At 37.9% G+C, this 16,344-nt stretch overlaps 2 protein-coding genes across 2 annotated transcripts in view; one reads left to right on the top strand and one right to left on the bottom strand.

Moving 5' to 3' along the window:
• Window positions 1-37: 37 nt before the first annotated feature.
• Window positions 38-1,078, bottom strand: LOC107603050 (quinone oxidoreductase-like protein 1). Its single transcript, XM_016295749.1, has 3 exons — window positions 636-1,078; window positions 433-510; window positions 38-248 (listed from the first exon to the last, which is right to left on the bottom strand). Exons 1-3 carry the CDS (start codon window positions 798-800, stop codon window positions 150-152), a joined length of 342 nt encoding a protein of 113 aa, XP_016151235.1. The 5' UTR covers window positions 801-1,078; the 3' UTR covers window positions 38-149.
• A 1,145-nt stretch (window positions 1,079-2,223) lies between these two features.
• The window catches only part of itsn1 (intersectin 1 (SH3 domain protein)), a 49,440-nt gene continuing 35,319 nt past the window's right edge, over window positions 2,224-16,344 (top strand). The window contains 2 exon segments of the mRNA XM_016295744.1: window positions 2,224-2,412; window positions 12,925-12,988. Coding sequence (XP_016151230.1) covers window positions 12,961-12,988 — 28 coding nt within the window. The 5' untranslated portion in view covers window positions 2,224-2,412; window positions 12,925-12,960.

Here is a 16,344-nt window from a genome sequence, read left to right as displayed (position 1 = left end):
TGATAAAAATGAGAGTCTAATAAAGTTCTTACCAACAACCTCATCATCTGGCTGGAAAAAGGTAACTTTGGGTCCAACTGGAGAAGGATATGCATCACATCAGATTTATCAGTCAAACTGATTTGATTAGATTTGAAATGGTAATGGTGTCAAATATACAACACGCCATGTAAACCTTGAAGAACAACCCCAGCAATCTCCCTTCCAACTGGGACATGTTCTTTCTCAAGCTTGAGGTCCTCATACAGCTGAAAAACAGATCATGAATGCAAATATTCTGTATGAAAGTAAAACACAGTTTGTGAAATAAGGGTGATCTTTGCCTACATAATGTCCATATGAGACACATGCTTTGAGATTTGCTATTATATACCCAGTTGCTTTTCTGCAGGTCATTCACATCAAATCACCAGATGTTGACAATTAAATTACCTTAAAATCAACTGGACTTAGTGCACAGCTTTTCACTTGAACTTTGACCTGATGGTCGCCAATGTTAGTGGGTACATTCTGTGAAAGAAAACAGCAGACATCATGCATTTAGTACGAATTGATCATTGCAGATTTCTCCAGGAAACTGTGGCTATGTAAATGCATGCAACAGAAAATGCAAAAGCCTGATCATGCACTCTCACCGTCTCCTGTGAGACAAACTTCACATCACCCTGGTCTCCTGGTTTGCAGTAAAGTCCCTTCATGGCAATTTTAGCTGTTCTGCAATCAGACAGATCAATACCCAATGAACGATTAACACAAGCAACAGCAACAAGCTGAATGAAATACTCTATTAACACCATCATTGTAATAATATGCAATACAGAACAATCTCTAAAGAAATTCACGTCATTTATTGTTTGCACTTAAACTGTGCAAGTGAAACAATAAGATCCCAATCATGCAGAATACACCATTGCATTCTAGCTGAGCTAACGTTACTTGTTTTCCGTTGCAATAGCCCTATCGCGTTTCTCTGTTTAAAACATCAAGATCGGTGATATAATATCTTCTTCTGTTACGCTATGTAATATTTTTTTGCATGTAAGAGTATTACAGGACCTACCAACATGTAGTTGACCGCGGTAGTGTTTTGCTCATTTCCTGCACGTGACTGTAGAAATAAAACGCAAAGAAGGGAAACGAGAAGAGGGATGTTTTTCTGGAACATTTGTTTTCCAGAGATTCTTTGGAAAAAAGCTTGGCTTCTTCCCTTTCGGTTTTGTATAGCTAACAAACTTCGGGAAATACATCTGAAAGTACTTCATAGTATTTATGTTAGTAACTATACTTTAGCAAAATGTATGGATATTGATGAAAAATGTTCATTTTGTTCAGATCAGCCAGAAAGAATTCTACATCTTTTTTTTTTTTTTAATGTTACCGTTCCAAAAAATTCTGGGAAGATGTATCTATATATATTCAACATAAATCTGGTTATAATTAATATAATATCTTATATTTTGAATGAAAAAAATGCATGTGTCAATTTTATGATGAATCTAATGATTTTATTTGGTCAATTTCATATTCATAAAAGTAAAAGAAATAGTTCTAAACCCTGTTTGAAGGTCTTTATGACTGATTTTCATTTGTATTTTGAGTCTCTCAAATGTATTGATAACAAAAAATGTAGAGATATTATTCGCTAAAGAGTTGAAGTTACTTGAAAATTGAACGGGTATATGCTGTCTTTTTCTTTTCTTTTTTCTTTAAGTATTATTGATTTTTTTTCTCTCTCTCTCTATGTAATGTAAACCCATTCCTTTAATTGTGTTATCTTTTTGGATGTCTTGTTAAAGTTGTAAATGTTGCATGTTATGTCTTTAATGTCTAATAAAAATAATAAAATAAAATAATTAATTAAAAAAAGAACATCTCACAGTACAATCCGTTTACTATTAGTACTACAGTACTAATTTACTTTAATAACTGAACTGTAGAAATATTACAAATAAAAATACTAAAAATATGTGTTCTACTTGATTGTATGTGTGGAAATGTGTTTCTTATTTCCATTGCACTAATCATAAATATAAATCTACAAATGGTCTAACTGCATCTAAATGCATGTAAAATATAATAATAAAAAAAATGTGTAAAGACATTAAAAATACATGAAACTACTGATTTCCTACTAGTGAATGATTTGTTGTGGGCCGCTTTGCGCCCCCTGTCGGTAGTCAACACGGATGCCTGAATAACGTTCGCACGTTTCAATTTTCGCCTTTTTACTTCACTACCAGCGAAGCTGCAACGGAGGAGACGAGGAGCCAGAAGGAGCAACGAAACAAGCCTGGAATTTACCTCGCACATTAAAAAAAAAAAGGAAAGAAGAGTCCTCCGTCTGTCATCCCATGCTCCTGTAGTGTATTCCCTCACAGAGTGTTGGAGATATCATGGAAACTGAATGATGAGGTAAGAGTGTTTGGGTCTCGGGCCGATTGTCCTTTTTTGACAGTGACTGCGGCCGCTGCTCGAGCGACTAATTTCGGGGAGCGCTTCGTGCCAATTTACCAGTATAACTTACTCGCTCTCGCCAGGCAACTGTCATTTCAACGGTCTTTTCGGCTCGGAAAACTGGAATAACATCCTCCTCTAGTCTTTTATTCGTAAAGGGAGGCCTCTGTAAGCTCTCATTCCACGCAGAGATTGCAGCTAAAGCTCAGCTCTGATTTACTGGTTTAGTTAGCACTCCGGCTAACGGTTGCTGGTGTGTTATTATCAGCTCGAAAACTGGATTTCTGTGACAAAACTCACGGATACAGAGGACTATTTGGACCTTGAGAGTGCTGAGGTAATGTGTGTTACATGTAGGGTGTAGTAACCGTGAGTTAGCCAGCTGTGAGATGGGGTGCAGATGAAGATACCCTGATGGGGGCTTTTTTTTTTTTTACCAGCTTCTCCAGCTCATCTCCACACATGGCTGCAGGTCTTTACATAAGGATTTTCACATGCGTATCTATGCCTTCCTTTTCTTCTCCAGTGCAGTCAATACACATGTGTGCGCATGCTGGCCTGGAGAAACAGAGGTTATTATCCTGTGATTATGTCTGAAGGAAGGTGATTAAGGCTCAGATCCTGTAGTGCAGTCTGGCTGTGGATTTGGGTTGCTAAAGCCACTATCATGTGTAGTATGTAAACACTGTCAGATTGGAAGGTGGTTTACCAGATCTTATGAGCAATGCAGCTGGAGCCATTTGGCCTGGGTCAGCCTGGTCGTAAACCTGGGTCTGTCCTGGTTTATAGAGGCACTCTTGATCACAAGACTAAAGCGGAAAACCTGCTTTGGCAGCCGTACTGAGAAATGCTTCAAAAATGGGACCTCACAAACTGATATAAGATCAGGTCTTTGGTTGCTAGGATGTACCAAAATATTCTAAGATTGAGGCATCCGAATGGAAAAGTTGAACGCAAATTGATCTATATATCAATCATTATTCTGATTATTGAAGATGTGTTTCTATAAATGACTGTTTAAATGCATAATAACATTCAGATATTAATGAAAAGTTGGTTACATTGTGATTTTATAAGTATAAACATTAACCTGGCTGTTATGGTCACATAAAGCGGATACTCTAGTTTCTAGAAATCTAAATGAGAAAGCTGACTTATATGTGTATTAAACGGAATTTTCTGGACATTCAGAATACCCACCACCCACAGTAAATCTGGGTAATAGTGAGTGATATTTTATTTTACTAACTTTTACTTATTTTTTACAAACATTTGCTATTATTTTACATAAGTCTTAAAGGGGTCATATGATGCTTTTTTAAAGATCATTATTTTGTGTATTTGGTGTAACAGAATATGTTGACATGCTTTAATGTTCAAATACTTTAAAACACGTTCAAGTATTTTACAAATACTGTACGTTATTGTAGGTCCTCTATGCCCCGCCTCTCTCAAACGCTTCGTTTTCTACAAAGTCCCTCCTTCCGACAAGCGCAGTCTGCTCTGATTGGCCAGCTGACCCAGTGCATTGTGATTGGCCGACAGATGAATGAGAATTAATGGGTTGATTAAAGGTTAGATTACTGTTCACAATAACCGATTCAGCATAAAAAGTAAAGAGCTTCTTCGTTATTTCCATTATTTCCACCCCTACATAGGATGGATGGATGATCACGCTGTGACGTATCAATCTTCTTTTAGTCACACTTATTCATGTCATATGAATTTGTTCACCAGACTTGACCTTTGCAACACGACGAACGCTTTCGTTTCCGGTCTCCAACATCTGCATGCTTATAAATGGAAAAGTGTTGTTTGGTTGCCCCATTAGTTTGTTCCTATTACATTTATACAGGAATATTCCAATGGCTGTCGAGCATTTAAATGTCTTTTTAGAATGACAATTTAATCAGAAAATGGCCTTTAATCTGAAAGTAATGTTCACGTAAACGTTGTGGTGCTTACAGCCTTGTTTAGATGAGGATGATAGAACATTTGAAAACCTCTGTTTTAAGTGCAGGCTCAAGAGGAGCTTATTGTTAGGCCGTTCAGTTCATGAGTCATTAGAGGCTGTTTTTTGCAACCTCAAGTTTATCTGGCAACTTTCTCTCTTCCATCCATAGATCCACCATTCTCTATTCCCCATCCCCCACAGGTGTACAGCAGAGATTTAGTCTGGGGTGCTAGATAAAAGAGATCCGCAATCCACTGTGCACTGCTCAGACTCGGCAGGTCGGATGATAGGCCAGCTATGTGTGTGTGGGGCTGGTCTTTTTTTGTTCGCTGATATGCGCGCTGCCCTTTTGCCACTCACTTTGAAATCTGTTTCTCTTTGTACGACCGTTGGCTCAGAAGAAGCTTTTTGTCTAGATAATTAGGTTAACGGGAAGAGAGAGGGACCCTCAATCTCTCACCCCAGTGGTCTGTTTCAGTAGGCATGAATAATTTTAGTCATTCCTCCCTGCTTTGTGCTAAACAAATTGTGAATGGTGAGCTTTAAGTGTATTTGCTTTGGTGCTGGAGTGTAAAGCCCCGTTCACACCAAGAACGATAACTATAAAGATAACGATATTATCGTCCACACCAGCAAACGATATCGTCTGTTTATATTCTAAGCGCACGCGCATCTGCCGCTTTAAATTCTTGAGCTCGTTATAGCAGGATGGATTCTGATTGGCTGTCAGTGTTTTATCGTTCATCATCAGCTGGAAAAAAATCGTTTTGAAAGTGATCACAACGATATCGTTCCTCTGTATCGTTATCGTTATAGTTGTAGTGTGAACTATGCTATTCTTTAATATTAAGAACGATTTTTAGAACTATATCTTTATCGTTATCGTTATAGTTATCGTGCTTGGTGTGAACGGGCCTTAAGGCTTGAGTTTATAGCTTGTGTATGCACACACATGTCTAAAGTGTAATCTCAACTATATATGATTACTGTCCAATGAACTGTAACCCACCCACATTATAGTCACATTGAGTTATTTGTATGCTGAAATCTTACCAGACGGGTAAGATTTCAGTTGGACTGAAGGGATAGTTCACACAAATATGAAAATTCTGTCATCATTTACTCACCCGCCACTTGTTTCAAACCTTCTTTTGAACACAGAAGATATTTTAAAGAATGTTTGACCATTGACTTCCATGGTTTTTTTTGTTTCATACTATGGAAGTCAGTGGCTACCATCAGCTATTTGGTTACCAATATTTTTCACGGCATAAGGATAAGGTCACAACCTGATAGGACAGCTTTTATGATGTATATTTTATGAACTTCCTGAACATCAAAAACAATGCTGTGTGCTGGGCTAAATGCGCTCATTGAATGCGTGTACATATGGTGGTATTTTTACTAGCTCATAACTCACAAAGAGCTTATAAAATATGTAAATGCATCAAAACGGTGGCAGGAATTCCTCTGTTGCAAACAGAAATCTGCTGCAAGGAGATGGCGTTTCCAACACCTATTATCAACCTTTTTGCTGCTTTATTAAAGCTAAGTATTATGTAGCGTATTATTTACAGTATATTGATTAGCCATGAATCTTTAGTCTGGCTATGTAGTGTCTGTGTGTGTGTGTGGGTGTGTGTGTGTGGCCTTTTGCAGGGAGCAGGTAAGTACAACAATACAGGCCCTCTTCCGGAAGCTGTTGAATTTAGTCTCATGAGTGATTCTCTCTTTATCGCCTGTTCCAGGCTCAGATTCTGCTCAGACAAAACCGGTAAAATCTATTGAAGATGTGCTATCCGCTCTCACTGTTACAGCTGAGCTGTTCTGCCTACCTCAGCTGCAGAGAAAGCACTTCTGCTTCCATGTTTATGGCCTTTCCTAAATGCTTCAAGATGGAACTGAACAAATGAGCCGATATCAGGTTTTGGACTGAGTTTTGTTTCTGTTTAAGGGAACAGGTTGCGATACTGAATCTTTAACGAGCCAAGCAATGTGAAACTGCTTCAGCGTGTTTTGAAAGATCAGTGAGGATGATTTTCTATCAGTGATGATGAAAGCTCAGGTTTGCGTTTCATTTTAAGCTAGATTCCTCTGCATGTTTCTGGACTGCATTAATTATGGGTGGGGTGCAGAATGTCTGTGTTTTGTTGAGTGGTGAATGGAACAGTTGACGGTGTCAGTGGAACCATAAGCATCTCTGAATATCATTTTGAATGCTGTACAACAGTAGAGAGATTGACTCCCACATCTCTTTTGGTCTTGTCCTTGAAGGAAACCAGCAGCTTTGCAGTGGTTTGTGTATGCTCTTTTTTTTTTTTTTTTTTAGTACCGTATCAGGTATTGATGTTAATGTGGTTGAAACTGTATTCATTCTATGACCGTTCAGGCTCAAATGACTGCTTGTGCAGTGAAAGTGACCTGTGGGTAGAAGTTCAAGCGCGCTGTTTACTCTCTGCTTATGTTTTGCAGTCAAAGCCGAACATGGTCCAGGAAAGACTTTTGTGCTTTTGTGAGGAATGCAAACGTGTGTGTGTGGGTGCGTTTGGCTGAGTTGAACCCCAAGGCTTTTTGAAAGGAATGCAGACAGGAGTGTGAGTGTGATGTTCACACTGTTCATTCTTGCACTCTGTTTGGCCGTGGGCTCTTGCATCACCTGATTATGAATCCACAGCTGGATGTATTTGAGTGTGTCTGTGTTTGCACATGGTTTTTCACAGTGTCTGTGTGGGGTGAAGTTCAGTGAGGGAGGGAGACTAATCCTGGTTCTGATTCTGGTATTGATTGATCAATGGTTGAAAAGTTGATCACCTAACACACTCCAGATATTTATCATAATAAGTATTGATATTTTTTTATATCATTCAAAAAATTTTCATTTTATTAATATTTTACATTATTGAAGAATAACATTTAAAATTAGTCTAGGATCAATATGTCTAGATTAGGGATGTGCGAGACTTGTAACTGCTGCTGCTTGTCAAAATAAAAAGGAAATACAAGTCATTTGCATTAAAAAAAAAAATATATATATTTTTAAAAGTGTGTATCTGGAGCAGAAAACAAAATCATTTTACATCAGAGCTTGCAGGTCTGCATGATCCTTGCATGCACCGAAATGAAATATTTATTGAAACGTCGAAAATGAAATTTAAGTTTTCATTTAGCCAAAAACTGATTCAATTTGGGTAATTAGGTAATTTAACTTTGTGCTACTCAGGGTATTGAGTTCTCAGGTGATAAATTAAACCAGTCGTAGTTCTAGAATAAATTAAACCAGTTCGTAGAAGTCCTTCAGCAATGACCTGCCTCAAATTTGACATATTTCTGCTCTAGCATAATTTTTGGTATGTCCACAGTGTTTGCATGTTTACAAAAGAAATGCTGATGCTGACAAAACTTGTCATTGGAGAAGTGATTGTGGCCTTCCGAAACTATTTTGGCTGAAAAAAATATACATTTGTGGATCACTGCTCAGACATCCTTTTTGTTGTATTCCGTCTTGTTAACACTAATTATTGAAGATAGCAGAAGTGTAATTAATCAATGAGTATGGAAAAATTCCTCACCCAGACTCGTCTCACCTAGTGACAGCATTCCTGTTGTATGACATCACCTCTGTTTGCCCCACCCTTTCTCGGGAATGTCTTGATTCAGTGGGCCGGATTTGGATCTGGATCAGTGAGGAAGGTGGTCACGAATAAGAGTAAAGCTCAGCTCGTCTGAGACGTGCAGATCTTCTGAAAGCACTTGTTTGTTTGTGTTTCTAGTGTGTTCTGCAGAACATTTCCCTTTCCTGGTCTTTCATTCAGAACGGCTGTGTTTGAGAGCATTGTCCCGGGGAAAAGCTTAATTAGAATCAGAAAAAGAGTGACAGGAAAAAGTAGGTCAGATGCTCAAAGACACACACACACATATACACATACGGTCATTAGCAGGACCGTGACAAGGGCCGGTTCTACTGTGTGACAGTGTCACTAGCACTGCAGTGTTTGACACTGCGCTCTGACAGTGAGAGAGAGCGTGTGAGTCACCAGTGTCCTGTTTAATCAGGGGAACTGGATGTTTTCAGTATTGAGTCAAGCTCTCTGTGAAGGGCTTAGTCCTCCATCTTGAGAAATACCCCACTGCTTCAGATTAGACCTCAGACAGTACAAACACACCCTGGAGCCAGTGCTATTCAGACATAATGAATTTCTGCAAATAGTAGCTATGTTCATAGTAAAACAAGAACAATTTCACTGTATAGAAATTGCTCCACAAATGGTATAGCTTACGAAACCCTGCTTAAAATCCTGCAGATTAATACTTTGTATAGTAGTATGTTTTAGTGCAAACTCTAAAAGTTCTGTTTAGTGGTCAACCGATATATCGCCAATGCCGATATATTGGCCGATATCTGCCATTTTTCAAATATCGGCATCGGCCAATAAGTTTTTCTGTTTGGCCGATGTGTTCGAGGCGGGACTTTTATTTTGACGGCGCCGAGAACGGCTGCAGCAGCGCCTGAGCACACAGTGCTCACATTCTCCCTCTTGTTCGCTGTTGTCATTCAGTTCTGTCTAATATGGATAGAAGTCGATCTAATAATCAGATAGAACTGTTAAACAAAGGAATTAAAATGTATACAAAAAAGTAATATAACGATTGCTTTAATATTACTAAAGTCAAACATTAAAATACTTTCTCGGTTGCCGTCAGTGTTCCGCAAATACGCATTTATATAATTTAAACAAATCTTTGAATGACTAATGAACATTTAATTTCACAAACCTTGCAGACTTAGTCGAATCTAGTTCAGATCTTGTGAAGTGTGCATGTGACCTGCATGATCACGTGTTCTGTGACGGTCGGTCCTATGGTCCGTGCGAATTGAATACAGACAGGAGGAGAATTCAGCTTCACTGGAGACGCACGATCGACAAACTTTAAACTCGTGACTGATTTCAAATTATGCATTTGCCCATTCATTTTCACTGTGTGCTGTATGTAAAATGAGTGTTACCTTGGCTTTATTTGAAAAAAAAAATATTTCCAATGCACACACACTTCCCAGAATACTGAGTGCCCTGTTGGTTACAGTGTTTACTTCCTTTTTAATTATATTTTTATTAAATATTTATTTATTTGTGAAAAATACTTTGTCTTCTAGAGTATAAGTATGTTTATTTTACACGTTTATTTTTTAATCCATTTTCAAATTATTTAAGTTCTTAAATATGAATTAAAATAAATAAAATTATATCAGCCACCCTGCTTTCCAAGATATCGGCATCGGTATCGGCTGTCAAAAAACCCATATCGGTCGACCACTAGTTTTGTTGATGAAACATGAAAGTGCTTCACATTCAAATGTCAGATGTATGAAGTGGAAAATGAAGCATATTTTTGCATCAGCATTTTTCAAAGTCTGCAGGCGGGGCAATGTGATCGGGTGGTCAGAGTGATGCAACGTGAGTGTGAAATATCAGAATTTCCTCACACCTTTAGTTTCTGCACTGCTCTCTGCCAGCACTTCAGAAGAACAGACACCAAAACCATATCTGTTTTCATCACGTTTTATTTCCAGTATGTTGTAAAGTAGTCTATTTTTTCCATTAAATAAATTGCTACTACCAATATCATCTCACGCCTTTAGTATTATATTTTCATTTCTTCTCTTGAATTGTTTCTGACTCCTGCCTTGCTTGCCTTCAGCATTTTCAAGTCAACATGAAATGGAATATGTAATCATCTTTTCTTCCCTATTGTGACATATATCTGAGTGAAAAAAATGTAGGATGGGATGATTTTGTTTAATCAGGAATTGATTGGATCGTTGAATCATTGACATTTACCAATTTTGCTGTGATGTCGCTTTGCACACATCATCAGAGTCACAGAAGGAATGTAATCAGAGGGAGGGGAAGTTCTTTTGATGTAGGGGTGGGTGATATGGCAAAAATATTTTTTTTTTTCAGGAAAATCACGATTCACAATTTTATCACAAATCTTTGCCATGTTGGTTTTACTATTTTGCAAGTTGTCTGAGCAGTACAGCCAAACTAATTTACGTACAGTATTTTAAAAACAAAGCCATACATTTTGACTGAACTTTAAAATTTGTGTTTTAATTGTAAAAACCTTTCAGTTTGTGCTGTGATTGGACCCTGTGGAGACAGAGCAGTGAATTTCATTATGCAGGAACGGAAAGAAAGAAAAGGGTGGAGGAAGAGTGGGGGTGAGACTGAGAAAGAGAACAGACTGGCACTGATTAAAATACTTTGGTCAAGGTGCCCCCTGGGTGTCTCTGCTGGAGAGAGAGAGCGAGAGAGCGAGAGAGAGTGTGTGTGTGTGTGTGTGTGTGTGAATTCTCGCAGTGCGTTTACACAGCTGGGAGATAACTAGTCCCAGACTGAGACCTTTAGATAGTTACTTTGTCAGTGTTTTGTTTCCAAGTGTGTTACTGAGGTTAATTTCAGGCTTACTGTAACTGAGAACTACAACAAACTCTCGCACAAAAAGTATTCTCGTAGCTTCATAAAATTACGGTTGAACCAGTGATGTCACATGGACTATTTTAACGATGTCCTTGACCTTTATGACCTTTCTGGGCCATAAAACTTTTCAGTTGCATTGCTGTTTATGCAGGGTCAGGAAGCTCTCGGATTTCATCAAAAATATCTTAATTTGTGTTCCAAAGATGAGCGAAGGTCTTATGTGTTTGGAAAGACATGAGGTTGAGTAATTAATGACAGAATTTTTGGGTGAACTATCCCTTTAAGCAGACTAAATGTTTGGAAAAGTCGGGCGTAGATCACCTGAGAGAACTCTGTTATTTTCACCTGTAAGATTGAGTTGAATTCAATTCACAATTGACAAAATCAAGTTCTGCCCTACATTTTTTCTCATAGAAGAAGCCGTTTCTCTCACACTAGAGAAGAAAAATTTGATCACAATTTCTGTTTAATGTCAACTCTAAAGCATTGCTTTACAAAATATTAAAGCTAAAACAAAAGTAAGAAAATGTCAAGATGAGTGTTATCATTAGGTGAACAACTAGTCAAACATCCTTACTATTCCTTATTCAAGTCTGTTTTGTGTGTGCGTTTAAGTGAGAAGGTGGGAGTTTATTTGCAGGGAGTTCCATTTTGTCCTTCCACTCACAGGAAGTTTTCTGCAGGTCAGAAGCGATTCACTTAAATGTCTCTTCCTCTTTGTCCCTGACGAGTAGAGATGGGTACCGAAACCCGGTATTTAATCGGTCCCGGGGCTAAATTATGAAAGATCGATAAGCTCTGACATTAACGGTTCTGCTATCGGTACTGGAGAAATTAATAAAACACACATACATTTATTATTGCTATATATACATTATCTTGCAAATTCTATCTCACCAGAGTCGCCAGCTGTTTTTCAAACATTTGTCTATGATGCATTTTTGCTATTCGCAATTCAGAAGCGAGATCGTGCTCACGCGGAGAAGCTTCAGCATGCGCAACATTAAAGCCCTGTTTAATTATGATAGATCACAGCGCATTCGTTCCTCCCTAAAACCCAAACTTAACGTCAGAATCTGCTCAATCGGTGATTGTTGTAAGATGCCGTCTTTACTGTAATATATAATAAAACGTTGAAAGCACAATCCGCACAAGAGACACTGTTCCTCAGGCTGAAATGTGTGCGTGGGGCGTGCTCCAAAACGGACAAACAAATTACACTTTGAGCTTCGGGCGCATGTCCAATCGATCAAATACACACCAAAATGTCAAAATGGCCGGCTTGGAGAGTATTTACTTAAACACAGTTTATGTCTTAAGTGGAGGAGAACAGTTGGGAGAAAAGCCGATGTGTGTCAATATATTGTCTTAAAGTGACAGACTGGCGCTTGGGCCATCAAAATGCAAATCTGCTCTTAATCTGAATAACCTTATAGCTTTAATAAGCATTAATCTATCAATACATACACTGAAAACTATGCAATGTTCATTTACATTTGTTTACTTTTAGATTTCTTTTGTAGGCTATTACTTACCTGAACAGTAATGTTAGTAGAACTTCATGGAAAAATGACAGCGCTGTTTATTTCATTTCATTTGTATATTTGTTTTATTGTATTTGTCAGTTTGTTTTACTTTGTTTCTTTGTTCATGTTATTACTGTATCTTATCTTATGTATAAAACACAAAAAATACCTGCACACTGGTGCATTTACAAATTGATGTTTTATATTCATTTCATTAAATATTTATTTTACATTTCAGAATATAAAGCAATGTTAATTCAGCTCTTAATTTGTCATATATATATATATTAAACAAAAAGTACCGATAAGAATACCATTAAAGTACCGAATAGATGAGCAGTATTGGTAAGAGTAGTAATACCGTTAAAACCTTAACGATACCCATCCCTACTGACGAGAGTGATTTTGTGTTTCAGGACGATGAACAAGTCATTTATGTTGTTTCTCAGAGGTTGAGTGAGTGAATAAGTGCAAGAATGAACGCTCAAGGTTTCTTTGTGTTGTTTTGCAGGAGTTTGTGGCTGGACAGCAGCTGACGGACTGAACCATGGATCAGTTTCCCTCGCCCTTCGGAGGTGAGTTGATGCTTTCACTGACTGACTTTACGCGTGTGTGTTTGTGTGATAGAGGCTGGGTGAATGTGTATGGAGTGCTGTGTGTGTGTTTGAGAGCGAGAGAGGCAGAGAGAATGAATTCAAGTGAGTCAGTGAATGTCTAAAAGAATCAATGAATAGAAGAGAAACGCCCTCACAGAACTGCTGTCACTTTTGTTCAGCCATTTGCAAGCTTATGTGCATTTCATTTTCTGTTTTCCCTTACAATTTAATGTGGCATATTTATATACAGTGGGATCTAAAAGTCATTAAAATGCTTTGCATTTTCGAATATAATATTTTTATTGTGATATTATCTAGAACTGTAACAATAATCGATAATAATTGATAATCCATAATAAGAATCTAATGCAGTTTAAACGTAATATAATTAGTGCTGTCAAAATTAGCGCATTAACGCATGCAATACATTTTTTCAGTTTAATGGGTTTCAAATATTTAACGCAATTAATGCAGGGGTGGAGTTAGGGTCGGCCACCCCACTCACAACTGCTGCTTCTGTCTCTTTTTTCTTGACAAGAATTGCGTTTATTTAGACCCAGAACATCTTTACAACCACATCAAACAGGAAACTTTTCAGACGCGCATTCCAACTTCACCTCAGCGCCAGGCGCTAGTCAAACGAGCGTGGAAAAGGTACAGGTGACGAGGGAGCTTCAGTAGAACAACAGTGAACTGTGGTCAGATGAGACCTGAACTGGTTCAGAAAAGGTAAAGAGTTGTGAGAAAAATACGATGCGTGTCAGATCCGCGTCATGTTCAGCGGCGGCAGCTCTTAAAGCAGCCAAAATAACCTAATAACCAGCTGCTGTGATGTCTGTTAATCAAAGAACAAAAGAAAAGAGATGACATCAATACATTTTGTAGCTTTAAGTATTCATCTATATTTATTTTAGAATTTAGTTTTTGATAATTTTATTCAATTTCTGTATATTTCCTACACAGGTAGCTAAATATGACATTTATTGTAATGGGCTTATGTCAAGATTGTTTTAAGTTCACTTAAATTAGAAGTCTACTAAATGATCAAATTGATAGCTCTCAATTATACAATAATGTTGAATGGCTAGTCAATGGTTAAATATAAATAGAGACATCAGTAGTATTGGTATCAGTCATTTTATGGTCTTCAGTCATAAAAAAGATGCCATTAAACAAATATTAAAAATATACTGTCTTTGTTGTTTCTACATTAATTTGAAGATTGAATGGGAAATTATTATATTAAAGTATATTTAAAAACTTTAATTAGGGGTGTGCGATATCACGATTTTTGATCGTGTACTATTAAAATGTCTCCACAATCTACTTTTGAAGATATATCGTAGTATTGTGCTACAGTGCACATTCCATCAGTTGCAGTTTTGGCATCTCTGTCTCAACATACTGTACAACGCGACACAATTCACATCAAATGTTAACTCAGCGGTAATTACACTCACAGGACACTGCACTTATTCGCAATCACAAAAGTACATTATTTGCATGTGCTTTAAAGTTAAATGACTAAATCTAAAGTCTAGCCGGTTAAACATTTCATTTCAGTGCGGTTCTGACATTCGCTATTTCTGAGTGTGTACACCTGAAGTGCATGCACACTAAAAAGCCTATCAAACAGTGCCTGATTTCTGGACTAAGTTCTCTTTCACGTCTGACTGCGCTAATACTGTCAAAAACACACAAGGTTTACATATAAACACATTTGGTTAAGTCTAAAGTGAAAGTAAACACTTGAGAAAAAAACTAATGCTTGACTGTACAGGTGCATCTCAATAAATTAGAATGTCGTGGAAAAGTTCATTTATTTCAGTAATTCAACCCAAATTGTGAAACTCGTGTATTAAATAAATTCAATGCACACAGACTGAAGTAGTTTAAGTCTTTGGTTCTTTTAATTGTAGTGATTTTGGCTCACATTTAACAAAAACCCACAAAATCTCAACAAATTAGAATATGGTGACATGCCAATCAGCTAATCAACTCAAAACACCTGCAAAGGTTTCCTGAGCCTTCAAAATGGTCTCTCAGTTTGGTTCTCTATGCTACACAATCATGGGGAAGACTGCTGACCTGACAGTTGTCCAGAAGACAATCATTGATACCCTTCACAAGGAGGGTAAGCCACAAACATTCATTGCCAAAGAAGCTGGCTGTTCACAGAGTGCTGTATCCAAGCATGTTAACAGAAAGTTGAGTGGAAGGAAAAAGTGTGGAAGAAAAAGATGCACAACCAACCGAGAGAACCGCAGCCTTATGAGGATTGTCAAGCAAAATCGATTCAAGAATTTGAGTGAACTTCACAAGGAATGGACTGAGGCTGGGGTCAAGGCATCAAGAGCCACCACACACAGACGTGTCAAGGAATTTGGCTACAGTTGTCATATTCCTCTTGTTAAGCCACTCCTGAACCACAGACAACGTCAGAGGCGTCTTACCTGGGCTAAGGAGAAAAAGAACTGGACTGTTGCCCAGTGGTCCAAAGTCCTCCTTTCAGATGAGAGCAAGTTTTGTATTTAATTTGGAAACCAAGGTCCTAGAGTCTAGAGGAAGGGTGGAGAAGCTCATAGCCCAAGTTGCTTGAAGTCCAGAGTTAAGTTTCCACAGTCTGTGATGATTTGGGGTGCAATGTCATCTGCTGGTGTTGGTCCATTGTGTTTTTTGAAAACCAACGTCACTGCACCCGTTTACCAAGAAATTTTGGAGCACTTCATGCTTCCTTCTGCTGACCAGCTTTTTGAAGATGCTGATTTCATTTTCCAGCAGGATTTGGCACCTGCCCACACTGCCAAAAGCACCAAAAGTTGGTTAAATGACCATGGTGTTGGTGTGCTTGACTGGCCAGCAAACTCACCAGACCTGAACCCCATAGAGAATCTATGGAGTATTGTCAAGAGGAAAATGAGAAACAAGAGACCAAAAAATGCAGATGAGCTGAAGGCCACTGTCAAAGAAACCTGGGCTTCCATACCACCTCAGCAGTGCCACAAACTGATCACCTCCATGCCACGCCGAATTGAGGCAGTAATTAAAGCAAAAGTTTGACTGCGCTAATACTGTCAAAAACACACAAGGTTTACATATAAACACATTTGGTTAAGTCTAAAGTGAAAGTAAACACTTGAGAAAAAAACTAATGCTTGACTGTACAGGTGCATCTCAATAAATTAGAATGTCGTGGAAAAGTTCATTTATTTCAGTAATTCAACCCAAATTGTGAAACTCGTGTATTAAATAAATTCAATGCACACAGACTGAAGTAGTTTAAGTCTTTGGTTCTTTAATTGTGATGATTTTGGCTCACATTTAACAAAAAACCA

Source organism: Sinocyclocheilus grahami, unplaced genomic scaffold (genome assembly GCF_001515645.1).
Source record: "Sinocyclocheilus grahami isolate Dianchi unplaced genomic scaffold, SAMN03320097.WGS_v1.1 scaffold339.1, whole genome shotgun sequence".
NCBI classification, from domain to species: Eukaryota; Metazoa; Chordata; class Actinopteri; order Cypriniformes; family Cyprinidae; genus Sinocyclocheilus; species Sinocyclocheilus grahami.
Note: the sequence above shows the minus strand (reverse complement) of the source record. Positions and strands in the feature narration are given on the sequence as shown.